Source organism: Danio rerio, chromosome 20, assembly GCF_049306965.1.
Source record: "Danio rerio strain Tuebingen ecotype United States chromosome 20, GRCz12tu, whole genome shotgun sequence".
NCBI classification, from domain to species: domain Eukaryota; kingdom Metazoa; phylum Chordata; class Actinopteri; order Cypriniformes; family Danionidae; genus Danio; species Danio rerio.
This window is the reverse complement of record NC_133195.1, coordinates 29,892,634-29,920,511: the sequence shown is the minus strand read 5'-3', so window position 1 is coordinate 29,920,511 and position 27,878 is coordinate 29,892,634. Positions and strand designations below refer to the sequence as shown.

At 35.5% G+C, this 27,878-nt stretch overlaps 2 protein-coding genes across 3 annotated transcripts in view; one reads left to right on the top strand and one right to left on the bottom strand.

Annotated features, from left to right (window-relative positions):
• Positions 1-511: 511 nt before the first annotated feature.
• si:dkey-85n7.8 lies at positions 512-5,655 on the bottom strand. Its single transcript, NM_001386316.1, has 2 exons — positions 5,404-5,655; positions 512-2,954 (listed from the first exon to the last, which is right to left on the bottom strand). The coding sequence occupies exons 1-2, from the start codon at positions 5,521-5,523 to the stop codon at positions 2,844-2,846; spliced, it is 231 nt and encodes a 76-aa protein (NP_001373245.1). The 5' UTR covers positions 5,524-5,655; the 3' UTR covers positions 512-2,843.
• Positions 5,656-10,111: 4,456 nt separating this feature from the next.
• The window catches only part of btbd7 (BTB (POZ) domain containing 7), an 81,791-nt gene continuing 64,024 nt past the window's right edge, over positions 10,112-27,878 (top strand). The window contains exon 1 of one of the 2 annotated variants that reach the window (XM_073933031.1): positions 10,112-10,173. The gene's annotated coding sequence lies outside the window, so the exon portion shown is untranslated. Of the gene's footprint in view, positions 10,434-27,878 lie in introns of both variants that reach the window. The other variant, XM_005160586.5, reaches the window with a different exon arrangement.

Genomic DNA, 27,878 nt, shown 5'->3' with positions numbered 1-27,878 from the left:
TTATTACATAACATTAGATTATAATAATAATATTAATGTTATTTTTATAGTTTGACTCTCACCATACAAAATATGATAGAAAACAATGTTATATATTTATTCATTCATTCATTTTCTTTTCAGCTTAGTCCCTTTATTAATTCGGGGTCGCCACAGCGGAATGAACCGGCAACTTATCCAGCACGTTTTTACAAAGTGTATGCCCTTCCAGCCACAATCCATCTCTGGGTAATGTTATATATTGTTTACAGGTATAATTTATTCTTCTAGATATTTATTGGTGGCCCCCAGATTTCCTGGGGCCCTAAGCAGCCGCTTACCTTGCTTATTGGTTAAATCCACCCCTGAGAAATGGTTCTTGACATTAGTTAAAAAGGTGTTGAACTGAGGTTCAGTTTTTCTTTGTTCATAAAGCAATCCCAGCGTGTTTTCTTTTTAATAATAGGAGTTAGAGAGGAAAGATCTGCAGGTAATCAAATGCATAAAGTAAAGAGCATCGAGGCAGCAGCTCGTTTCCATAATGATGCAATTTATCAAGGTCAGTACAAATGAAGTGGAATATGGGACTTTATAATTAATGTGCACCTTGTTAAACGAGACTTGAAATCTGATCGTGTGAACACAGTTTGACAGTGTCAACAAACACAACCGTAAAACCATTAAAACTGCTGTGTTTACATATGTGAGTTAATGTTTTTTATACATGAAAGACATATACAGAACAATGGCAGGGGTATACAGAAACAAAAATTTTAAAAAGAGCATAACAGTGTTATATATAGTACTTATAATCAACAAGTGAAACAAAATAGTTTTTTTTATTAAATTATTATTTATATTATTGAACTTAAGGCATCCCAAACTGAAAAGTATGTCATCGTTTATTCGCCCGTAACTTTTTGAGTCTGAGAGTTTTTTGTCTTTTATTTAGAAAAATATTGTAATCCTAAAATCACTGACTTTCATATTAACCTGATTGTTTTTCAAACAAAGATGTCAATGGTTTGGGTTTATAAAATTCTTCAAGCTATCTTCTTTTATGCTTTCTTCAACAGAAGGGTGAATACATTTTTGTTTTTGGGAACATGTTAAAATGTTGAAACCAAGGGCGTAGAATTGGCATGGACGTAGGGGACGTTTCCCCTCCAATATCCATCAATTACTGAAATGTCCACACCAATAATTGAATCGCCTTCAAATGAAATAAAAAATGCTCTGTCAACACTTAGTAACCTAAATGTGCTCAAGGCTAAAAATCCATAGACAGATAAAAGGGACAAAACAGTTCAAATGCGTCACATGAATCTCCAAATTTCTGTACGATCCTTCCTCCTTAAAGCCAGATTGCAGTAAAATCATGTAAATTGAGTTATGCAGCATATGACATGCTTCATCGATTGTTATTTGTATTGTTAAGTGTTTAAAATCTTCATTCATGTTTTAAAAAACACAAATTTTGTGCTGTTCAATACATGCACTCTAGGGATGTGCACCAATATCAAGAGCAAATATACGCCCTTGGTTGAAACAGTTATTAGTTCCATGGTCATCCTCATGGCCAATGTTTAATTTTTTTTTTTAATCAACACAATGAAAATTAAGTGAAAATAAAATTTGGTAAGGTAAACAACAAACTTTAGAGAGATAATGATAGATGATAGATGATAAAACCATTTTGTTATTAAGTATATGAATGTAGATACACTGATTAGCATTAAGTCGTAAGCACTTTGTGGTAACACTTATTACCACAGATAAGATTTTATAGTTCATCTGGAACAATATTCATTTAACTTTTTGATATACAAGTGAAACTGTGTTTGTATGGATTGCATCCATTCTTTTCATTTGCTTTCTTTTTCGGCATATTAGATTATAGTCAGGTTATTTATTTGGAAAGCACTGTCCACAATGCACATCTTTTTAAAGCTCCTTTACAGATATTGTATTGTTCAATTATATACATGTTGTTCAAAAGTTCAATTATCCACCAACATGAATCTTGATACAATATATTTATTATTTTAGCATGTATCTCAATACCAACAGAAATACAAAATAAAAAGTGCAGAAGACTAAATGGCAAAACTATTTTGTGTACAGAATGAAGTAGATTCCCATCTAAACTGACTACCACAAACTATAAATTACATCAAATTATTCACTGAAATTATCTCCTCCGTAAATTTTGCATGTAAAATGGAAACTATGTCCATGCCTTTCATCACATTTTTCAGCTTGTGTCTTTACTAGATTCTGACAGCAGTTTTTTAACACCAAAAGAGGTTTGGGAAGAAGGCATTAGTAAATTTAACCCCACTCATGATCAAATTTGCCCACCGGCCTTATAATAAACTTCATCTATGATTATCAGTATCTGCACCACAAACTCATAGGACATAATCAAAGTGAATTTTTCCTCAAGAAAAGCAATCTAACTTCTGTGTATACTTTTAAGTGGTGCCCTCAAGGCAAGAACAATTATCCCAGTGAAACTTATCAACCAAAACAGACGGTATAAAACACACTTTATTGCAGTGGAAAGCGTATATAATAAGGGCCACTGCTTACATTAAGGGCCACAGTCCTAAGGCACTAAACACCACAGGATTATATTTCTTATTACATTCACATGGGGCATCATAAACATTTCAATCTTTTTTATTGTAGATAGGACTGTTATGTATTTTATTATTGTTATCTTTACAATAACAGATTTTTAATATTATATTGTTACATCCGAAGGTACTCATGATACTGATGATTGAATTGTTTCTGTGGAGGTGAATAATGCTTTAGAGGTAAGCCAGATTTCTGCTGACCATGACAGAAGTGGATGGTTTTCAGGATGGTGGTGTTTTTGCTCTCTCTCGATATTCTGGGATGTGGTGTAGAATCCAGCCAGCGGGGGCCAGGAGGGCAACGGCAAACACAGACATGATCAAGAAACTTTGCTGAAGAAAAAAACATGAATGCAATTATTGCTCAATAATATTACCATTGATAATACACACTGCTTCAGAACTTTTTCTAATGTGCTAATCGGTGCTTGGGAAACATTTCTTCTTATTATCATCAATTCTGAAAACAGTTGAGCTGTTTAATATTTCATTTAAGATTTTATTTAAAGTGTCTTTCCTTTTTGTATAATAATAATTATAATGTAATTAATAATGCTCAGCCCAAACCTTTGAACCATTTCTGCAGGCAAAGGACGTCCACATGATATCAAATTAACATTGTACCTTAACGTTACATTGCATTTTGTTTTCAAATTAAATGATTGGGTTGACGTCAGTGTCCAACATCCAACCTAAATACAACCAAATATCAACGTCTAATGATGTTAGGGCTTGACGTTGTGTTGGCGTTACATTTATGACATCTATCAGACGTTGGATTTTGGTAGCCATACCTGACAAATAAATAACGTCAATATGACATCAATATTGTTTAAGACAGGGGTTTTCAATGTGTGAGGCGCGCCTCCCCTGGGGGGCGCCAGAGCATGTCAGGGGAGGCGCGGGAAGAAATATAATACTATAAAAATATAATTATTAAGTTTAATAATTATACCCCCCCCCCCCCCCCCCACGATTCAAAGCTGTAATGAAGTTCACGGCCCTTTGGCCGCCGGGAAGAAGGAGGCGGAGAACCGACGCAGTTTTAAAATGATTTATTAATAACAGTGACGGCAGCTCCTCACGGAGACTGCCGTCAAACTGAAAGCAAAAGTAAAATATGTCCGGCCCGGTCCTCGGCTTCCTCTGCCCTTGTTCCTCCTTTTATGTGATCCAGAGCTCCTTCCGTGGGATCTGAGGCAGGTGCGCACCGCAGATCCACTTACGCGGTGGCCTCACTCCGTTCCTACGGCTCTCGGCCACGCCCCCTCGCCACAAAAGCCTTCAAGTTCAGGGCTTAAACCCAAAAGACGACGATATGATGATCAGTATTTGAGTTTAGGATTTACGTGGACAGGACCAGCTGATGAACCACGACCTTTATGTGTGGATTGTCAAAATATTTTGGCTAATGACAGCATGAGACCCGCTAAACTTCGACTGTTTTGACTGGGATGGACCGTTCTTGGATCTGTTCTATTCATATTAACCATCATCCTAGTTTTAAAAACGTTATATTAAAATACTTGTTATTACTCTAAATAATTGCACTTTCATGCAAATGATGATAAAAGTGAGTTAACAGTCTGACATCTGTCTGTGTCTTTATATATATATATATATATGTGTGTGTGTGTGTGTGTGTGTGTGTGTGTGTGTGTGTGTGTGTGTGTGTGTGTGTGTGTGTGTGTGTGTGTGTGTGTTTGGGAGGAGGGGGGGCGCCAATGGATAAGTTGTGTCAAAAGGGAGGCCCACTGTCTTAGACTTTGAAAAACCCTGGTTTAAGATGTTGGCTCGATGTTGAATTTTGGTCAATTTTCAACACAACCTAAAATCAACCAAACATCAACTTCATTTGACGCAGTTATTGGATGTCAAAATAATGTTCTCCTTTGATGTTAGCTAGACATTGAATTTTGGTCACCTGATGTCCGACCTATATCTAACCTATATTAACATATTATGATATTGTGTGCCTGCTGGTAGTTTGTGTGATACCACTAATATTAGCATCCGTAGTAAATATGATTAAATAAATAAATGAAATGTCTTTAATGTTTAACCTTTTATTCTTTTGATTAAAATACGACAAATAAAACCCAATTTGATCTAATTGAAAACATGTCATTGCAAACACAGCACAATTTTATTAAAAAGCAAATACTTTGTTAAATATAAGTAAACCACAATTATTGCTATCCTTATGACTTTACGGGAGCAAAATATATTTGAAGTATATTACCAGTGATATCATATTTTAAGTCTACCTGGATTACAGAAGCAGGTTTATTTTCAACCATATTGTACTTTACATATGAGACAACTCAAAGTTAATCAGTCATTTGATAAAAATAAATAAATAAATAAAAACAGCTGTGATTGGAGGCAAAGGAGGCTGTGATTCACAAAATAGGAAGTGACTAATAAAAAAAAGACAAACACTAAAAATACTGTTGCCATCTCCCCTATTAGGTTAATAATGAAGAAACTACAACCAATTGCAAGGGTTATTATGAATTAGCCTGGAAGAGGATTTGTGTCTCTCTTTCCCAATGCACTTCCACTGGTTCAAATAGTCAAAAAATGTCCAAAAAGAATCACAGCTGGAGAATTGTGGAGTCTTGGGAACTACAGCTAAGTATTGAAAACCACAGTCAGACATCAACATAATCACAAAAAGTTTAAAAAGCTTTTCAGAATAAAACCTCTACTCTCATTCAAACTCAATTATTTTTACTTTAAGCAAATGATCAAATGTTTATATCAACTTTTTTTCACTCACCCCAGGTCCGATCTTGTTTTTGGGTGGTTTGCTGTAGATGCTGGAGTTGCGTTTGTGGACAATATCCCTTGTCCTGCTGACCATCACTGGCTGCACTGCTCCCCTCAGAAAGGTCAGCATCCCTTCAGCTGTGTGCTGTGTTTGGATGTCCGTAGACAGGGATAGAGAGAAGCTGAGGGAGAAGGAGAGCAGGATGGCCACTGGGTTCAACCCCTGGGTTTCCTGCTGCACAGAAAATCGATGTATCCTGTCATATTATGGACTTTATCTCCTAAAACCAGCCTACTTTTGGGGAGGGGCCTAAGCAGACCGACCACCCGCACTGTGTAATAACTGTTTTTCCACTTTTCCACTTTTGACAAGATGGAACAGTTGCAAGCAGATTGTCAGAGCCAATTTATCCATGTCCTTGATTTCATGTAATATAGATACAAAGTGGTGAAATAAAACTGTGAAGAACAAGCACAGTTTATTTGACTTATACATTATATCCCTGCGAATAGTGAAATTTTTCAGAATGTTCTGACAAGGTTTTCTCCTGTAATGTTATAGAATCTTCAATAAACATTACCTGAAACATCTACACAATTATTTACAGAACAATTATGCATTTTCTAAATTATTACTTGGCTGCTGTTTTATCCCTGGGAGAAATGACAAGGGGTTTAAAAACTGGCAAATGAAAGGAATAAGTATGGTAAAAACCTATATATGAAGGAGGCACACTTATGACCTTTCAGTAGTTGATTTTAAAATACGATCTTCCCCAGAAGCAAATTGGAAGTTTTATTTATTTGAAAATTAAAACCTATTTGGAGCCCCAATATTCTACATTAGTACAACTTATTTTAAATCACATGAAAGATTCCCTATCATACCTTACAGCATAGAAAAGAGACCTTCAAGTAAATAATATTGTTAATGAATGGGAATATGCATGTCTTTAGGCTCAAAACTGCAATGCAAATGGATGATGAGAACTTACATTACACCTGTAAAATGACATCGGATTAACCCCAATATTCCAGATTATTGCACAAAATGTAAAGATGAAAGTGGAACTCTATTTCACTGTATGTGGGAGTGTGGAGAGATGCAGTTGTTTTAGAAGGAGGTGCTTGGTGTGGTCTGTGAAATGGCTGGAGAAAATGTTCCTTTAAAAGCAAAACTTTGTTTATTACAAAATATTTTAGTAAATGAAAAAAAATAAACATATAGGTTTCAGCTTTATACAAGCTAAACGTGTTGTTGCTTTGATATGGAAAAATACCTAAAGACCTGTTCTTGCACAGTAAATAAATTATTTGTCTAATAATCTTGCCCTTAAAAAAATTACATACCTGTAATCAGAGGTAAAGCAGAGACTTTTAAAAAGGTGTGGTCTCCTTTTAGTCGCTTTATAAAAGGATAGAAATAAAATTGGATGTCTTTGGAGAGGTGACTGTAATTAAAAATTTTATGTAATAATGTTTTTTTTATTATTATTATATATGCACACACATTTGTCAATTTAAATGTATTTTTTATATTATTGTTTTACATTTTATGGGTGGGAAAGTACATTCTGAAATATTACATAAGTTAATATTCTGTACTTTTTGCTGGGTTTTGTAATATAATTAAAAACAGTTAAAACACAGTTGAAAAAAAACTATTAGTTGGCTGTTGGTCCAATTAAAAATCTAATGATATAGTTGCAAAATGACAAAATGCGATGTTTAATGTTTAAATAATTGAATCCTCATTTGGTGTCCACAATAAATTTAACATATATGCAAAAGTGATTATATATTTAGAGAACATATTAAATGTAAATAGGGTATGTATTAATGTTTCAAAGAACTGTGAGAAGAAGTCAAAGCATTTTGTCCAGTATGTATAAGAGATCTTACTTACCTTTGCTATATTTTACATAATAAACAACCTTTTGTTGAAAAATGGGTCAAATTGGTAGTTTGAAGGATAAAAAAGTACAGGGAGAATCTTTTATCTCAAAAAGTGGACCTTTTTGTGGTTATAGGCCTCATTTAGGCTTCTAATCAAGGAGGTTTAATACTGCATTTTGGTGACACAAGCACTATTTTAGCTAAAATAGATTGTCAGATGGCCATCATAACAAAAAAAAAGTACTTTTGAAATATCATGGTTAACAACAATTGCCAAATGGTCGCTTTTGGTGCTTAACACCTTTCCATTGGTCATATTTTGTTTCAAGAATAAGGTTCAAGATTTACATAAAAGTTGCCTGTAAAATTTTTTCTTTTCTCTGTTTTAAAACAATAGTGGGGAAAGAGGACTTCTCCTTCATCAGATTGTAAAATTAAAATATATGTTAGCACTGGCCAAAACTGATTAGCTGAAGTCACACTGAAGCGACAGCCAACAGAAGATTCCACTTGGTCTTAAAACCTTTTTCAATAGGTTATTTCCACAATTTATGATGGCATAACAGTCAAAATAGGACAAATGAACTCATGTATGAGGCAAATACTGGACCTTTGTCAGTGAGGGGTGAGTCTTTTGAATCACCCGAACTCCCCCTGGCTATGGGATTGAAGTATAAAGATTTAAAATGACTACTGGTATTTAGGTGCTCCACTTTGATCCTTAAATTACATTTTAAAAATGTAATCAAATTATTCTTGTTCTGCCTTTTATTATATAATATTATATAAACTATTGAATGACATGTGACTGAGTGTCTTTTGTAGATAAAATAGCTGTTTGTTTATACTATATTGTTTTTATTCTTAAAACTCCTGCTTGCCTTTGACCTTATTAAACTTTTTTTTAATCATTTAACATTTAGAAATAACATTTTCATGATGAGACACATAAAATGGTTTTAAAAGGGGGGTTTTGCAGAGACAAGCCTGCTATCAAATTTTGGGTTCTACGACAATACTTAAATGGATTGGAAATGTTCTATGCATGTTAAAGGCTCCTGCAGGTTTTAACTGTGTTTTTTCCTCCCTTTTGTGCAATTTCCAACCATTGTTTGACAGCACATGAGTTCACAGGAGCAGGTAGCTGAGAAACACCTGGTTCTCATGCATTCAAGGCAGTGTCCAGTACAAAGAAAAGAGATCTGATTAGAGCAGATTAAAGGGAGATAAAAGTGCAGCTGGCTGTGTGTTCTGTCAGCTGTCAGTGTGGCCTGTGCTGCTGCACTTCATTCATGTTGGTGATCACATTACATTCACATTCAACACTTCCTGTCTGTCCACAGTGGAAACACACTATACATTGTGTGTGTGAAAGAGAGAAATTTATTATGGAGCCTCTTTTTATGTTATTTTGATGTCTTCTGTAGAAAAAACTCATTTTACATGAGGATATGTATTTTCTTCTGTCAAAAACATTAATCTTTCAGTAAAACAAAACTGGACATAACCATAAAACCAGGTTTTTTTCAGTTTGTGTGTGTGTGGTGTGTATGTGTCTGTATGTGATTTATTTGAAAGTCCAAGCTTATAAAAGTATACGTTTTAGGTCTGCGAAATTATATCTAACATATTTATCGTTATTTTTTCATAAAATAAATAAGTCAACTTATTTATTGTCAATATTTTTTATTTATTTTGCATTAGTAATGAGTTTTTTGCGTATGTTCAGCATGACGTCATCAAGATTTATGAGTAATCGTTGGCCATCAGTTTACAGCCACCTAGTGGACAAGAGTTCAATGATGTGGGGTTGTCGCCCTCTTATGGGACAGTCTTTACATTATATTATATTATATTATATTATATTATATTATATTATATTATATTATATTATATTATATTATATTATATTATATTATATTATATTATATTAAACTATATTAAATTATATTGTATTATTTTATATTATATTACTTTATATTATTCCATATTATATTATATTATATTATATTTTTTTATATTATTTTATTTTATATTAAATTATATCATATTATTTTATTTTATTTTATTTTAATTTTAATTTTATTTTATATTATATAAAATTATATTATATTATATTATATTATATTATATTATATTATATTATATTATATTATATTATATTATATTATTTTGTTTTATATTATTTTATTTTATATTAAATTATATTGTATTATTTTATATTATATTACTTTATATTATTCCATATTATATTATATTATATTATATTATATTATATTATATTATATTATATTATATTATATTATATTATATTATATTACATTATATTATATTATATTATTTAATATCATATTATTTTATTTTATTTTATTTTATTTTTATTTTATATTATTTTATATTATATTGTATTATATTATATTGTTTTAAATTATTTTATTTTATATTAAATTATATTGTATTACTTCACATTATATTACTTTATATTATTCCATATTATATTATATTATATTATATTATATTATATTATATTATATTATATTATATTATATTATATTACATTATATATTATTTTTTTTCTCAAATATTTAGTTAAATCGTATACGTTAAAAAACGAACCATTCATGCAAAATTCGCCTTTAATCTCAGTCCTCATTTAGTTCATAGGTCCAACCAACACAGATGATTTATTGGACCTCTTTCCTCTGTGCTTCATCTGAGCTCGAGCAGATAGATGGCGTAGCGACATTGCTAACCGAATTCAGCCGCTTTAGCCCTCCCCTCATTGTTTTACTGAATAAGAGGAGGATACAACACAACATGTAATATTTGCTGACGGGAAACTGAGAGCACAGACTCAATTTGAGCTGTTTTGTTGTTGAACGAGGTATTAAAAGCGAGTAATGTAGGGCGGATGTTGTATCGTAAAAGTACTAGCAGCTTGCTAGCGCTTCATATATGTGTTTGTATGTGTGTATGTGTGTGTGAACCCGGGACGTGCAGAGCCCTTTTTTTACTCTATATCACTCCACGAAAGAAAAGTGCAGGCAAATTTGCTCGGCTAAGCAAATATCAAAAGTCGCTGGCTTGGATTTTGGCTCGTTTTATGAGCAAGAAGAGAAGAGAGGAGCAGTAAACTTGACTCAGGTAGGGTTGAGGGCATTTTTTTCTTCTTTTTGCTTTGCTTGCTAATCTGCCATGGCGAGCTGCTGAATTAGCCACATTTACAGTTATGCCTTGTGTTTTAAAACCACAACTGTCCTTGACTAACATTATTTATCCAAAATGTTGGTTGGAATAACCTGATGAACTTGATACAGTACGCTATTTCTCTCTCCCACACAGAACTACTAAGCAAAGCTTAGTTATTATGGTTAGCTTGCATGCTAAACCAAAAGAAAACATTAACACCACGTAAGTTATGTAGTTAATTGAACAAACAGGTTGAAATAACCACATGTGCCTCATTTTGCTAACTTTTTTCACCCTAAAAAAGCTGTTAGGAGCCACCTGAATGCTAAATACACAAAGCTAGGCTAGCCGAGTATGCGTAGTTTGCAGTTATTACAGATGTAATGCCTTCATATATGCGGACACGTACTAAAGAGGGAGATGCATCCTAGGAAATCGCTTGTGGAGCTGTCAGAAGCCACCAGCATGTTGTATGCAGGTTTAAATATGTGACTTTGTAGATCTTGGAGATACTCATCCAGTTGCCCAACATAACATAAATACTATACATATACTAATGAGTTTAAAAGATATACTTTGCATGTTAAATTTGATTTTGCTTATAAAAAGGCGTGTTGAGTCACCAGTATAGAGCTGCTTTGCATCATCTAACAGGTCCTCCTTTACTGACCTGCCTTTATTTGTATTTAGAAAACAGGCTGTGCACGGTGCCTTATTTTGGACCTCTGTAATTAGACAGGGCATTGTTTAGGAAAATTAGTAGACGGGAGCATATTCCCCTGTCTTTGTCTTGACTGTTTATTTCCTCTGGAATTCTGGAAGTCATCAGGGCCTAATTAAAGGCAAGGTTTTAACTGATGACCAAATTGGTTTACATCAAGTCCCATCCTGTTTGGCCCCCATTGAGTTCATTCACCTCTACAGTACAGTACATCTCAGTTTCCCACACAGATTCCCATGTTCCCAGCAGCCTAAATGTCAGATATTGCTAATAAAGAACTGCTCTCTTGTTAGTAAGGGTTACACTGGGAATTCGTTTGTGTTGTCGGAAATATTCAGTTCAAGCATCTTGGTTATCAGATGTACCTGAACCAAGAGCAGAGACAGTGTGATTTACTGATAGCCCAGTGTCTGCCCATGAGAATCAAAGGTAAATGGTTTAATGAAACAAAACCAAAGCAGTAATGTGCTGCTTTATCTGCTTCTGCTGCTTTGTTGAGAGAATGTCATCCTTAATATATATCAATCAGCACCATTGTTGTTCATCAACCTGGGTAAATTAAGAAAGAATCAAGTGAGGGGAACATTTTGTGGTTTGGGCTACTGCAGTATGTTGTAGAGGTGTTGTGACTGTGGTTGATGTGTAGGGGTTTCCCCCCTCTTTTTTCATCTTCCTGTGATGTAGGCCACCCTTCCCCTACTGCCGTGCTGCAATATGTGCTAGTGCCAACAGTTAAGTCAGATTCGTGTGCGATGGTGCTGCAGCTCTGTGGTAGAGGGCTGTAGATGAACATGTGAGTTCTGTCATTATTTGCATACTCTCTCTCATCATGTGATTCTAAAATCAGTATGGATTTCTTCTGTATGAATGAAAAGCATTTTATCTGGAAAGGAAATATTCTGTAAAATATTCATGAAGATCAGTGACCACAGATAAAAAAAAAGTCACGTCTAAATTATATAGTCCATACGGCATTCTTAAGCCTGATCTGGTTTATAGGTTCTCTAGTTTCAGTGAGTAATGACTTGTTTTTGTCATACATTTTGATTTAGTCCCTGTAGCTTTTGCATGTGTGATGTGAATAGTCGGAGACGGCCAACTTTTCGTGCATTTAATATTTTGTGATTTTAATATTGTTTTGGTGCTTTTAAGTAGTGTATCAATAAGTAGTGATGCACAATATATCGGTTATGATGCATTGGTCAGAATTTCATTTTGGTGCATCCCTAGAGAAGATCTGAAAAGCAGGGCCCAAATTCGGTCCTGAAGGGCCGGTGTCCTGCATAGTTCAGCTCTAACTTCCTTCAGCATACCTGCCTGGAAGTTTTTGTATACCTAGAAAGAGCTTGATTAGCTGCTTCAGGTGTGTTTAATTGGGGTTGGAACTAAAATATGTAGGACACCGGTCCTCCAGGACCAAATTTATCCACACCCGGCTTCGAAAGGTTAATCATTTCGCTTTTCTATCCTGCTTTCTGTATTTTAATGCAATAAAACAATGTCAAGTGTAAGGAATTAGTGTATATATGTTAGTAGTGATAGCAGAAGTAGTAATAATAATAAAAATAAGTACATTAAAATCTTTATCACAGAAAAAAGAAACAATTGTTCCTTTTTGCGAATTGTTTTAATTATGGAATTTGAAGGTAAAATCTATATAATGGCCTGTATGCATTGAGTAGTACAGTACCATGGTTTCCGCTGAATTCATTCTTCCATGTTGGGGCGCCACACCTAAATTCATTTTGCCATGGCTACATTACAGCTTCTCATTCTAAACATTCGGTCGTTGTTTTTTTAATAGTGGGTTATAATCGCATCAAAACGTATTAAAAGGTAAGTGAACTATAACAGCACAAACTTTTCTGTAATAATAACAGTGCTGTGCGTTATTTGTTTAACCCTTAATGGTGAAATGCTGACGGACTGACTTAAAAAGTACCATTGTACCACTTTTTGGGTACCCTTTCCAAAGGGTACTTAGAACAATAAAAGGGTACCAAAAGGCGAAGCTAGATGTGCAGCTGAACGCTATTGGTTTACAGAGAAGCGTCACTAGCGTGTGTACAAGCCAGGACGATGAAAAAAAGGGAAGCTCCATTTTTAATACACAGCCAAGACATTACACCATAATAATATATACATATAATAACGAGCCATGGTCTATCGGAGCTTTAACAAACCTTATTGTTCTCTTGATGAACAGCCACAAAGCCAAGAAGATAAACCTGTTGTTGTTTACGAGGCCATCTAGCACGAGCGGTTCCACTTTCTTCAGAGAACTCGCAATCTGTTTCTGCACGTCTATATTTGAAATAACGAACTTCTTGAGCTGATCCTGACTACTATAAACTCGTAAGGACAGAATTACTTTTACATGTGTTAATGTTACATGTGCTGGTGAAGAATACAGATAAGAGGTTTGTACTGACTGTATAATGTCAGCTTTGACATTTCAGCAAACTTCACCGTCGGCTATTTTGCATTATTATTGATCTGCAGCTACAATCATATAATCAAATCGTGTTCATAGAAAGGTTTGTAATAAACATGTATTTATACATAAGCATTTAAGTTTTATATACTTATGTATAAGTATATGTTTAACTTATTTTGTAAGTTTTATCGTATATAAATCATGTGTTTATTGAGAAGTGCTTCTTATTCGATATGTAAACTTCAAGCGAGAATGACATCGACTGCAACTTTTTCGAACACCACGCCCACCAAAAGGGTATAATTGGTAGCCTTTGGCAGTGAAGACACAACCCTGAAAAAGGTGACCCGGACTGTACTGTACCACTCAGTGAAAATGGGCCATGATATGGTTTCAGCAGCCATTACTCTAGATCACAAGACATTACTTCAGTGTCAGGTGATCCTTCAGATATCAAATATTTATCATGATTAAAATATTTATCCGGATTATTTATGTTGAGGGCTCAAAGGAACAGCATGCATGGAAACATTTTGTTACAATATAAAAACTTTTCTGTCACTTTTAATCTTAACTAACTCATGACAAATGTTATTAAGTTTGCAAGACATGAAAACACATGTGCAGCAGCCACTGCAAGATGTAGTGACAACGCAGCACTGACCCAGCAGTACAAGTGACAGTTCTGCCAAGTGTCCTGAAACTCTCTCACACTCTGGACCATCAGGCCATCCTCATTGTTGAGTCCTGCCTGTGGGATAACTGCTTTCCAGCTGACAGTACATCTAGTCAGTCCGTCAAGAATGGTTATGAAATCTTTTGCTGTTATGAATTAGTTCACTGTCTCTCTGTGCCGGTTTGCCAGCGCTTTGCAGACTGACAGTGTGGTGCTTGTGTACAATGTAACATGAGTAGCTTGCCAATTGTATAACCTTGAAAAGCATCAGACAACTGCGTATCTGTTTGTATCGATTAACAACGTCCCAGGAATAATTCAAAAATAGGGTTTTATCTGGCTTTTGTTGACTCTGAGCTTGTAATCTTATCGCAACAAAAGTCTGATGATGTTATGAAGCCTTGCTCAAGTCCTCATGTTCAGCGCAATGATGTTTCAGCTCATTTGGCTTATGTGCTCCAGACAAACTAGGAAATTTGCTGGATTATAAGGATTTCATCCGTATGCATTTGAACTTTGCTGACATAATTGCTTTAATGGTTTCACATTTTTTGCAGCGTTAAGCCAAAAAAAAACGGTTGTTGGCTGATGCACATGAATGTAGAAATAGGCATAAAATGATTTAGTTTTTTTCAGTCTGCAGTCTTTGAAGGTCCCTCTAGTTCCACAAGCACACTGGCTTGACCTCTGGCTGCTGTCACTGGAGAGAGAAATTGGATGGGGAGAGGAAAGTGGGACATGTTTTCATTTTCCACTCCCCCTTGTTGTCCTTGGCAACCACTTTTTTTCCCCTTCTCTTAAAATGACAGGCTGACTCAGGTCCTAATTTTTCACCTTGTCCAATGGGATGTTTGAGCTCTCCTTTTCTCTCACACACACACACACACACACACACACACACACACACACACACACACACACACACACACACACACACACACACACACACACACACACACACAGGAATTAAGTGCTCACTTCCTTTGTCTAGCCCTCATCATCATGCACTAATGAAACCCAGTGCTGTTCAAGACCTAGACTGCAGTGTGGGCTTATTTCAAATGCTTGAATTAGGAATGCAACGATTATATATTTTGGTTGTATGATTATAGTATGAGGAAAAATAACGGTTTCACGATTCTCACTATTATTATGCACTTATTAATATCAAAACACTACTAGTTTAGAAAATCACATGAAAAATCCTTGCATTTAAAAGTGTTATTTATTGCTGCTCTGTAACCAAATAATACAGCACAAAATAATATTAAAACAAACAATAGTCCCTTCCTCTTTTGACATCTTTTGAAAAAGGGAAAAAAAAAGTTTTTGTCATTTAAACAATAGTAATGTTTTTACACTGTAATTTTTAAGGAAAAAAAATCAAGAAAGAACCAGCTGAAAAAACAGAAAATAGTTAATACGAAAAATTATCTTTGCTACTGTTGCTGATAATGCTATATAAAGACTTGTACAACATATCATGTTTATTTTCAATTAATGATTCAACAATTCACACATAACACTTCATGTTTCATTACAGGTGTTTCGTTTTTGAAAATCTATTCCGTGACATCATTTTGATGGTTGTTTGTCGCCACCCATTGGTTACACAATGTAATTGCTACAATATTTACTAGCGTCAAGTTCCATTAAAAGGTGATTTTAATCTTTACCATAAATTTCAGTGTTTTATATCTAAACTATCAACTGTTTTCCCAGCACTTCTGTGTTATTTAATTGTTCGAAAGACCAATAAACATATGCAAATCATTATCATTTATCATTCATGTTGCGTGGGTTTGAATTGAGATCTTTTAGTGTTTAATTGTGCAGCTTTACACAGAATTTATTAATGCAGGCTAAACAAACGGTACCAGAAAACACCTGTAATTAATAACCTTAGGTAGGTTCCACCACAACTTTTTCCATCATCATTATATTTTAAAGGGAAGCCAAAATGCTTTTATACATGTGATTGGAATGACACAGGTGGCAATCTCTCTGCAATTGTTATGAATGTTGGATTAACTTACAAGTTCATAAAAAGTTGTTAATCCGTGTGTCATGTGCATTCCGAACTGTGAGTTGTGATCCGTATGGATCACGGATCAACCGTTGTCCATTATACCCCTATTGGAAAAAGGGAACTTGCTCGCACAAAAGATATGTGAATGGCCCTTATATAATAGCCTTAGTCATAGTTAAAACCTGCCTTTAATCCAGTGTGTGTGCATATTAGCCTTGGTGTAGCTTGGAACTTTAAACTAGCGCACAGTTGGTATAACTTTTAGTTGAAGCAGTTTTGTTCCCTGCAGAAACACTGTGTTGAGAAGCCTTTGCGATTAATTAACCGTGATGAATTAAAGCGCGGTTAATAGTGAGATCAGTTAATCATTGCATCCCTTGCTAAAATTGAGCTTTAACACCATTTTTTCCCTCATTCTCATCAAAATGCCATTCTTTGAATCTGCCATATCGTATAATACAAAAGTCATATCATATAAAAGTAATGTTGCATCATAAAATGTGATGCTAAATTGCAGTGCAGAGGGGCTTTACTATACGAGTCGCTTCCTGCGCCTGTTAATTTGCAGGTTGAGATCACATCTAAGTATTATTCATATATTTCTGACAGTTCCACTCAAAGTTTAACTTCTGTGCTCTACTTTGAATCAAACACAGAACATTGCTGGACATTCTATGCTTTATTTTTTCCCTCTCCTAAATCTTTTTTTGTTTGACTATTTTGACCATCATCGCAAGCATGAGGGTTGTATCAATCATTCAGGTATATTGCTTTGCAATCTATAGTCTCTTGAAGTTTAACTAGTTCAGCATTACCTCTGTGGCTTGACATCACTCTTGAATGAGACCTCGGGTCTTGCAGGCTTTTATTCATTCATTTTAAAGGCATGAAATAGGCAAAAGTGGTTTGTTGGAGTGTGTGTTCAAAAACCACAACTCATTGCTGGAATGCCCTGCTTGGAGACTTGCGGTCAGGGTATTTAGTTTTTTTTTTCTCCCCTATTCTTTTGGCTCAGACAGATTCCCCAAGCTTAAAGAACACTTAATGATGCTGTATTGTACAATGAAGATGCTGTATTTATTCATAATTTTTGTTTTTCTTTTATATTTAGTTTGCATTTTGCAATTTCTTTATCATAATTAAGAACTGCACTTGATCTTGTTTACATAGGATCCAAGACACACCGTAAGGGTATGTAACAATAGACATTTACTAAATAGTGTAATGTATATTTTTTGTGCTAATTGAATATCACAGGCACATTATGGGGAGACCCAAGACTAATGCATTATTTCCAATGAGAGTGCAGTACAGTATGCTTTAGCATGTGTCAGGCTAATACGGATTGTGTTTCCACTGCCAAACTTGGTTGGCGTGGTGTCAGATGGCATTCTCACTTGAAGAAGGATGCCGTATGGGCCATTCACACATTAGGCCTTTTGCAAACTCAAGTTGATTAGTTCAAATGTAGATGCTCTACAAGTGTGCACAAATAGAGAGAGGAATACAACACAACGCAACATGTGAGTGGCCTAGTAAACAACAATGGAGGACATGCAGCAGGTTCTGTTATTGACATGTGGTTGTTATTACTAGAAGAGGGACAGCTTTATTTGAGCATGGTTCATTAATTATATTACTAGGGCTGGGTGCAAAAAATGATCACTATCATGTTTCATATCATTCAATGTAGATTGTTATTGAATTTTTTTAACAATACATTTAAGAATATTAGCATTTTTTTAACCACTTTATTTTAATGTACCAACATTGCTAAGGCAAATGGTTTCTAGAGTCGAAAACAAAAAATATTTCACAATATATCTGATTAAATATCTGATTAATTTTATTCTCTTTGTAATGAAATAAACATAACTGTTAAAACGATAAATAAAATGTTACATTTGATAAAATGTTACAAAGTGTGTGCAGTGGTAAAGGTAGATCAACATCTGTAAGTTGTCAACGATAATGATACAGTAAACCTCAAACTCTGTAAACAAAATTTATGATAATTAAATCTGAGCTTTCAAGTAAAGGAATATCATCAAAAAAGAACCATCATTATTCAAATACATATTGCAACATTAAAAATTGTTAAGTTGAATAGCTATATTACCCCCTTGCTTAAATCTTTCAAATAGGGAGCTAGTGGCTGGAATGCACAAGAAAAGAAACCAAAAAGCCACACTGGCAACTTTTTTTGTTTTGTTTACACTCTCCTCACTGCTTCTAGCCACCATACTCATTTTTGCATGTGTAGTTATTCTGAACTCAAGTGACAAGTGCGAGCTTGTGGTTTCCTTCAACATTTATAATAGCCTTTGCGCTCGCGCTATCCAGCGTCTCTCATAACTAGGCGACCATTAAGTGTTTTCTCAGAGGATGACAAATGGACAAACCATTGCTGCAGCTCTGATGCAAGTTTATGGGGAAAAGTAAAAAGCGATGCAATAGTTGGGTGTGCTGTGAGGTAGTTAGATTGCCGTTATTTCTGAAAATTATTATATGTACATTCCATACAAAGTGTGAAGCAGATTGGTTCATTCTACTTCTATGAATAGCGGTGCGCTTGCAGCATTATGAAAAGTTCAGATGTTTTTACTAGGTGGTGCTGGAAAACGTGCACAGTTCACATGCATGCTGCTTGCACAACATGTGTGCATCGCTCCCATACATGTGTGACGTGCAATTTGTGCGCCTCCATTGGAAATGACAAACTTACACCCTAAGCTTATTGTCAATGCTTTCAAGGCGCGCACTCAGCAGCCACATTTTATTGCAACTAGGGTTGTAACAATATACCGGTATGACGGTTTACCACGATTTGAACGTGCACGATTATCATACCATGAACAATTGCATATCAACGGTTTTAACCCTTAAAGACCGAGACAGCCGCCCGCGGCTAAAATTAAGTATTGCTCTTAAATGTTTAATAACTTTTGATCCGCTGATCCGATTCATCCAATTCAAAGATTGGCATAAAGAAGAGAATCTCAGCTGTATCACATAACATTCGCGGACTTTCAGAGGCTCCGGAATCAGTGCGGTTACGTCATCAAAATTTGACAACGCTGATTTGACAAAGAAACGCTCGTCACTGTGTCTCCGGACAAACCAGACATGATACATTGATGCATTGTCCCTCCTCCATGCCCAGATTGGTTCAAACTCGCTATATCACAACCAATAAGCATAGGTTTCACTTTTGTTTGTGGACCAACACTGAGCTTTTTGAACAACACGGAATGAGAGATAGGCATACATTTCTGCGCGGCTAAATAAAACGCAAAAAAAAAAAATAAGTTTTGCATGAAATAATTCTCATACTAAGTACTTTTGCATGCACAGCAGCACAGAAACATGACAAAACAGTGACACAGCAAAGACGAACTGCTGCTCTTGCTGTTTTCAAAAGACACAAATGAAGGTGCAGCTGTTTGTCTGCATTGCATACAACCATATCCAAATCCATATCCACAGACAACCATATCCACGCTGGCACATAAAACCTAAGGATGTTCCATATTGAATCTAGTTTCGTTATGTAACTATTTGTATAGTAAATATTTATATCTATTTTTTTACTGAGGATTTGCACCATGTTTATTTGGACTTTGACACATTTCTTATTTTTTTATTTGTTCATTGTACAAGTGGACACATTAGTCCCTTTCACACAGTGATACCGGTAAATATCCGGAAAATTTCCGGAACGACTTTACCGGTATATTGAAAAAAGCGCTGTTCACACAGGCGAGGACGTTACGGAAATTTTCCGGAAAAGAGCATTCACACATCCATTCCAAAATACCGGTAAATTCTGACATCATTCACCACAAATGAGCTTTAAACGGCTGCGCTTGTATTTGTAAACATTTGACTAAATTACAAACTCTTTTGATGATCAATATTGTAAACAACTTTCACTGGATCATATTCGCATGTCGAGATGTTCATAATATGTGCGTGTGCTGACGCTCACAGGCTGTTTCATGGGCACACGCAAAGCTTAAAGGTAAACAAACAACGGCTTATCATAAGCATCTTATCGATGATTATTTGCACAGTTGGCATTAAGAAGAACATATAAACGTGATCTGACTAACTTCTAGCAGCTAAATGTGTCTGGAAAAATATTCAAAGGCTTTTATTCTCACAAACCGCGCGGACGTAAATGCGTCTGACTGTTGTGATTGGCTAAAGCAGAAGTCTTACGTCAGCACGTTCTAGACGTGCACGAGCTTATTCCGGAAATCTTCCTTCTGCGTTCACACAGCGCAGCATTCCGGCAAATTGCCGGTAATGTTACAACTTCTCTTTCCGGAAAATAGCCAGAACGAATTTACCGGTATTTTCAAAAAGGACCTGTTCACACATACAACCTTTCCGGAAAATTGCCGGTAATTTTCCGGAAAGGTCTGTATGTGTGAAAGGGGCTATTCTCTCACCTCAGCGGTCAAGATAAGGTCCTGAAAATCTCAACATGCTTACATTTCTTCATCACAACCTAGACTGAAAAAAACAACGCTTTAAATACATGTTTACAGCCATAAACTTGGTATTGCACTTTTGGTCTCCCATTTATCCTGCTTATAAGGAAGGACAGTTTAAGTTTATTTTTGTCTAATCTTAAAAGACCCTGCTTGTTTATTCCTTCTAATTTAATTTATTAAAATGGGAGATTTTTCAGTTTATTTTTATAAAAGACTTCTATAGTTCTATTAAAATGGTTCTTTCAAAAGTTTGTTGAAATAAAACCTTTGTTCAGTCAGAAAACGTGTTCTTATTCTTTTCAGGGTCTTTGCTATGAGAATTACTATTTAATACCGTATACCGCGAAACCGTCAAACCGTGGTATTGTTTTAGACCAGTGGTTCTCAAACTTTTTTCATCAAGTACCACCTCAGAAAAAAATTGTCTCTCCAAGTACCACCAAAATGAGCAGTATTGAAATACAGTAGCGTAGTAGGCCCAGTAAAGCAGCTACAACTCTGCTCAGTTAAAAAACGTGGCAGATTACTTCAGAAATATAGGCTATATGTCATATATGGCATATTATATACATCATTTTTGATAAATTTTTTAATATATGTAGCATGTACATGACATATTTCATTCCTCCACGTACCACTAGAAGGAAGCCCGCGTACCACTAGTGGTACACGTACCACAGTTTGAGAACCACTGTTTTAGACGATTATCATACCGTAAAAAATTCATACCGTTACAACCCTAATTGCAACTATAGCCTTCATATGGAATCTCTTTTTTTATGGATATTGACAATGGTGTTTGGTCAATGAATATTGATACCGATTTTATTGCCCAGCCCTATGTTTTACAGTGTCAGGTTTCTGCTGGGTATTTCAAAATGGTGCTTTCTGTGGTCCATTGTTCTCCTGTTAAGTTGCAAATGCTGGTGATGATTCTCTGTAAGTCAATATAGCTTTCAGCAGGAAGCTCCAACCATTTGGCATTGTACTGTTCTACTAGTTACTCTAAGGAAATGATGCCAAAAAGTGTTGTGATATCGTTTGCTTTTTTGGTACATTTGAAATCGCTAATTGTGTTTTTACCAGATCTTTTGCCTTAACTAGCTGAGAGGCATTTATATCTGTTACTTTCAGAACTATTTGACCGACATCACAAATGTTTTAGCCACTCCTAACTGTCAACTGGTGCTGCCCTCAGTTGTCCTTTTTGAGATTACACCTGACTTGATGCTGTGTGGCGGCTGTGCTTCAATATCTAGATGACAGTGAGGTGAGACCTCAGATTCAGTGTGTTGCTGTGTATCACAGTGATCTTTCTGTTGTACAATTTGTTCATCTTAATTGGCTTTTTGTTCAGTTGAAAGCTGAAATATTGCAGAACTGACAACGTAACTTTCTGTTTTGGGGCGAGAGTATCTGGCATCGCTTCGTTCTTATGCTGAGGTTAGACTGCATGACATTAGACAATTTGACTCGCCAACATGTTTTGAAAAATCAACAAATGCCTGAGATCACAGGCAAATCAGTGCTTGTTCACATGAGTAACAATCACACATTATGAACTATCAAAGACGCAATCTGAGAAAATCAAAGATGAATCACTGACACGTGAGATTGAAAATAACATCGGCGACATCCTACAGCCTATAGCTGCACAATTAATCGAAACGAGATCGCAGTCTCGATTCGACCCCCTAGATGATCTTAATCCTGCATTTCTACGATTCTGTCAATCATATTTTCAAATTCAGGAGAGAAGAAAAGGCGGCTGCACGAGTCTTTTCATTGTTTCACACACGTTGCTCAGTGACATCTCCAAATAATGTTGAATGAGTCACATACTGTATTTATAAGGTATAATTCACATAAAATGTAATTTTTGTCTTCATATAATGATGTTTTCGCGGCCAGGAAATCACACGTCACGTGAGCTGCTGACCGTGAGCTGTTACAACAGAGAGGGAGGGAGCGCCCTACTTAATGACAGACGCCCGTGCCTTAGTGAACAGAACCTGCAAATGCTGTAACGGGTAATACAGTTGTAAATAATATTCAGTTTGTGGCACAAAATGATCTTTTGGGGAGCCGTGCGCAAAGTATGACACACTTAGCAGTCAAAATGAAACCGAAAGTGTGCACTTCTTTTAAATGATCAAATCGCATTTTAGAGTGATGATTACGTCAAGCATTTAATGTTTTTTCTTTCATAGCGAACAGAGTTGTGCATGAAAATAAATGTTTACAGTGTCAGTATACCTACTCTAGCCTATATATTATTGAATATAATCTAATAAAGACAGATGTCTGATTTTACCAGTGAATAAAATTGTCTAATAATGTTGTCAATGACAGATCGCAATCTCAAACCTAATAATTTTACATCAGAATTATTATAAGTAGAATAGAATTATTTATAGAAACCAGTAGACCTAAACATAATATTATTATTGGTGTTTTGCCATATGTTTGTTTTTACCACACCTTTATTTTACATCTACAGAATCGTGAGAGAATCGTGATCTTTATTTTAAGCAAAAAAATTGCGATTCTCATTTTAGCCAGAATCGTGCAGCTCTACTACAGCCAATGAGAGAGCAGCATCCACTAGTATGGGTATCTGCAGCCCAGCGAGAGGTTGGAGAGAAGTTAAAATTGCTTATTTTAGACCGAGATCATGTTCGTGATTGTCCTATTATAAATTCATACATTGCGAAACCCCCTGTCACCAACCCATCCTGCAGTGTAAACACAACTGCTACCCCAGGAAAAAAAACTCAAAACATTTCCGAATTTATTATTAATTTGAAACTACCTCCACGATGAAGTGAAAAAAGTGATCACCGTAGTTGCCCTTGATGCTTTAATTTTTTAGCGATTTTTACCTGTTCAATAGCACTCAAGATTTTTAATAGTATTGCAAATTTGCTGTAATCACAACAGGTCTGTATAGGGAAGGGGTGGCCAACCCTGTTCCTGGAGAGCCACCTTTCTGCAGATTTCAGTTGCTACCCATATCAAACACACCTGAACCAATTAATTAGGACCTGAACACCACGTGATAATTACAGGCAGGTGTGTTTGATATGGGTTGCAACTGAAATCTGCAGGAAAGTGGCTCTTCAGGAACAGGGTTGGCCACCCCTGATATAGGGCTTAAGACCGATTAGTTGTCATTTAGATAGTTTACATTTTCTCTCTAGTTGATTTAAAAATTGTTTAGATTTGCAAAGTGTTCATGCTTAGTTGTTGTTGTTGTTGTTTTTGTTTGTTTTGTTAAGGCAAGGAGACACCAAACCGGCAGTTGGCTGTTAAGCGTCATCGGTCAGCATTGTTCCAGCTATTTGGTTTGGGTTAAAGTTGTATCGAGTTGGCTCAATTCAGCATGTAGAATCAGCATTGGCTGAAGAGAGTTCTCTGATTGATTGTAAAAAACGAATCTGAGCTGGAAAACGAACTAAAGGGATGTACCCACCAAGTAGGGTTGTAACAATATACCGGTATGACGGTCTACCACGATTTGAACGTGCACGATTATCATACCATGAACAATTGCATATCAACGGTTTTAACCCTTAAAGACCGAGACAGCCGCCCGCGGCTAAAAATAAGTATTGCTCTTAAATGTTTAATAACTTTTGATCCGCTGATCCGATTCATACAATTCAAAGATTGGCATAAAGAAGAGAATTTCAGCTTTCCAGTGCTGTATCACATCTGGAATCAGTGTGATGACGTCATCAAAATTTGACAACGCTGATTTGACAAAGAAACGCTCGTCACTGTGTCTCCGGACAAACCAGACATGATACATTGATGCATTGTCCCTCCTCCATGCCCAGATTGGTTCAAACTCGCTATATCAGAACCAATAAGCATAGGTTTCGCTTTTGTTTGTGGACCAACAATGAGCTTTTTGAACAACACGGAATGAGAGATAGGCATACATTTATGCGCGGCTAAATAAAACGCAAAAAGAAACTGAATCTAGTTTCATTATGTAACTATTTATAGTATAGTAAATATTTATATCTATTTTTTACTGAGGATTTGCACCATGTTTATTTAGACTTTGACACATTATTTATTATTTTATTATTTTTGATTTGTTCATTGTACAAGTGGACACATTCTCTCACCTCAGCGGTCAAGATTAAGTCCTGAAAATCTCAACATGCTTACATTTCTTCATCACAACCTAGACTGAAAAAAACAACGCTTTAAATACATGTTTACAGCCATAAACTTGGTATTGCACTTTTGGTCTCCCATTTATCCTGCTTATAAGGAAGGACAGTTTAAGTTTATTTTTGTCTAATCTTAAAAGACCCTGCTTGTTTATTCCTTCTAATTTAATTTATTAAAATGGGAAATTTTTCAGTTTATTTCTATAAAAGACTTCTATAGTTCTATTAAAATGGTTCTTTCAAAAGTTTGTTGAAATAAAACCTTTGTTCAGTCAGAAAACGTGTTCTTATTCTTTTCAGGGTCTTTGCTATGAGAATTACTATTTAATACCGTATACCGCGAAACCGTCAAACCGTGGTATTGTTTTAGACGATTATCATACCGTAAAAAATTCATACCGTTACGACCCTACCACCAAGCCACCAAATTTGGCTGTAATTTTGCAGCATTTATTAATATACTTGTAAATAATATGGAATATTAGATTATCAGACATATTTGCATGAGCTAATCCCTCCATCTTGACTTTGTGCGCATGCGTTGGAAGTTCCGATTCCCTTTGTGGGAATGAGAAAACGGGCTACTGCCTCCCGTGGGTGCAGAAAGACACATGCTCTCACGCAGACACAGAACACATGCTCTATTTTCAGTAGGCTGTTGTCTATTTGGTGTGTTCATGTTCAGCTTTTTGGTCCAGATGAGACCAGATGTAAGCTGACAACAGCTGGCACTAGTTGCTTGGAGTTGGCTTGGTTTATCTCTGCCCTTAGCTGGAAATGGTTTGCACACATAGCCTTCTAGCTTTTAGCGTGTAGACAAGGCTCTATCCACATGACCATCTGAAACGCATTGCTAATTCTGTGCTATAGTCTCAGCAGGGATTTCAGAAGCACTTTCCAAAAAAGCTTCAATGTTTGACTGACGTGCTTTCTGATGGCATTGACAGGAGCCTCACAGCGACCCATTTAAGGTTTTTGATAATGCATTAGCAGTCTGCCCCACATCAGGCTACACTGAGACTCCACGTGCTGTTGAGATGATAGTGAAAACTTTATTCTGTCAGGCACACTCAGATTCTGAGACGCACTCGGGCTCCTGGTCATCCTCCTCACTGCAGGCTGCATCCTCCCTATGTGTGTGTCTACATCTAAGCTATGATCACACTGTGATTATTTACAATAGTGTGTAAACACTTTTGTAGACTGCACAGGCCACTAGACATTGAAATAAAATAATTATTTTCTTATATTCACTTTAATCATAGTGGTTTATATTCGAGGAGCACAGTATTGGATATAGGGTTGTAACAATATACCGGTATGACGGTTTACCACGATTTGAACGTGCACGATTATCATACCATGAACAATTGCATATCAACGGTTTTAACCCTTAAAGACCGAGACAGCCGCCCGCGGCTAAAAATAAGTATTGCTCTTAAATGTTTAATAACTTTTTGATCCGCTGACCCGATTCATACAATTCAAAGATTGGCATAAAGAAGAGAATCTCAGCTTTCCAGTGCTGTATCGCATAACATTCGCGGACTTTCAGAGGCTCCGGAATCAGTGCGGTTACGTCATCAACATTTGACAACGCTGATTTGACAAAGAAACGCTCGTCACTGTGTCTCCGGACAAATCAGACATGATACATTGATGCATTGTCCCTCCTCCATGCCCAGATTGGTTCAAACTCGCTATATCACAACCAATAAGCATAGGTTTCGCTTTTGTTTGTGGACCAAGCTTTTTGAACAACACGGAATGAGAGATAGGCATACATTTATGCGCGGCTAAATAAAACGCAAAAAAAAAAGTTTTGCATGAAATAATTCTCATACTAAATACTTTTGCATGCACAGCAGCACAGAAACATGACAAAACAGTGACACAGCAAAGACGAACTGCTGCTCTTGCTGTTTTCAAAAGACGCAAATGAAGATGCAGCTGTTTGTCTGCATTGCAGACAACCATATCCAAATCCATATCCACAGACAACCATATCCAAATCCATATCCACAGACAACCATATCCATGCTGGCACATAAAACCTAAGGATGTTCCATATTGAATCTAGTTTCGTTATGTAACTATTTATAGTATAGTAAATATTTATATCTATTTTTTACTGAGGATTTGCACCATGTTTATTTGGACTTTATTTGGACTTTGACACATTATTTATTATTTTCTTATTTTTATTTGTTCATTGTAAGTGGTGTTGTTTATAGTAACTAAAAATATATTATTTGGAAAAAGTCAAATTTGCTTCACTGTTCTATTATTTTGTAACATTTGTAACATACCGTATACCGCAAAACCGTCAAACCGTGGTATTGTTTTAGACGATTATCATACCGTGAAAAATTCATACCGTTACAACCCTAATTGGATATAACAAATATTGTGATATTTTAGTACGCATATGGGTGTTTTTTCACCTGATGACGTGATTTAAATAAATTGTGGATTAATGCATGTGATTTTTGTATCTGCATAAAAAATAATAAATTACAATTATGGATGCTCGTTTCTGTTAAATTTTTAATCGACAACCGCAGCTTATTAACCGAATATTAACCGCTAACTGGTCAGATTAATATTAAATTGTTAAATTTAGAAAATAATAATAATTGACAGATCTGTTTTGTGCCAATTATTATACACATTAAATATTGCATTTTAAAATACTGATTTATTGTAACATGCGAACATATTAACAACAGAACATCTTAATGACCTTGCAGTTTCCAACAGCATAGAAAATAAAATAAATAAAAATAATGAAATAAATAGACCTGCCCTAGATATTTTTCAGTTAAATTACTACTTTCATTTCCTCTCTCACTAT

Excerpts from the sequence above, each read along its gene's own strand:
- si:dkey-85n7.8 (NM_001386316.1), bottom strand. The coding sequence starts at position 5,523 with ATGCTGACCTTTCTGAGGGGAGCAGTGCAGCCAGTGATGGTCAGCAGG. Across the intron at positions 2,955-5,403 it reads AAAACAAGATCGGACCTGGG|CAAAGTTTCTTGATCATGTC; the intron begins GTGAGTGAAAAA and ends TTTTTTCTTCAG.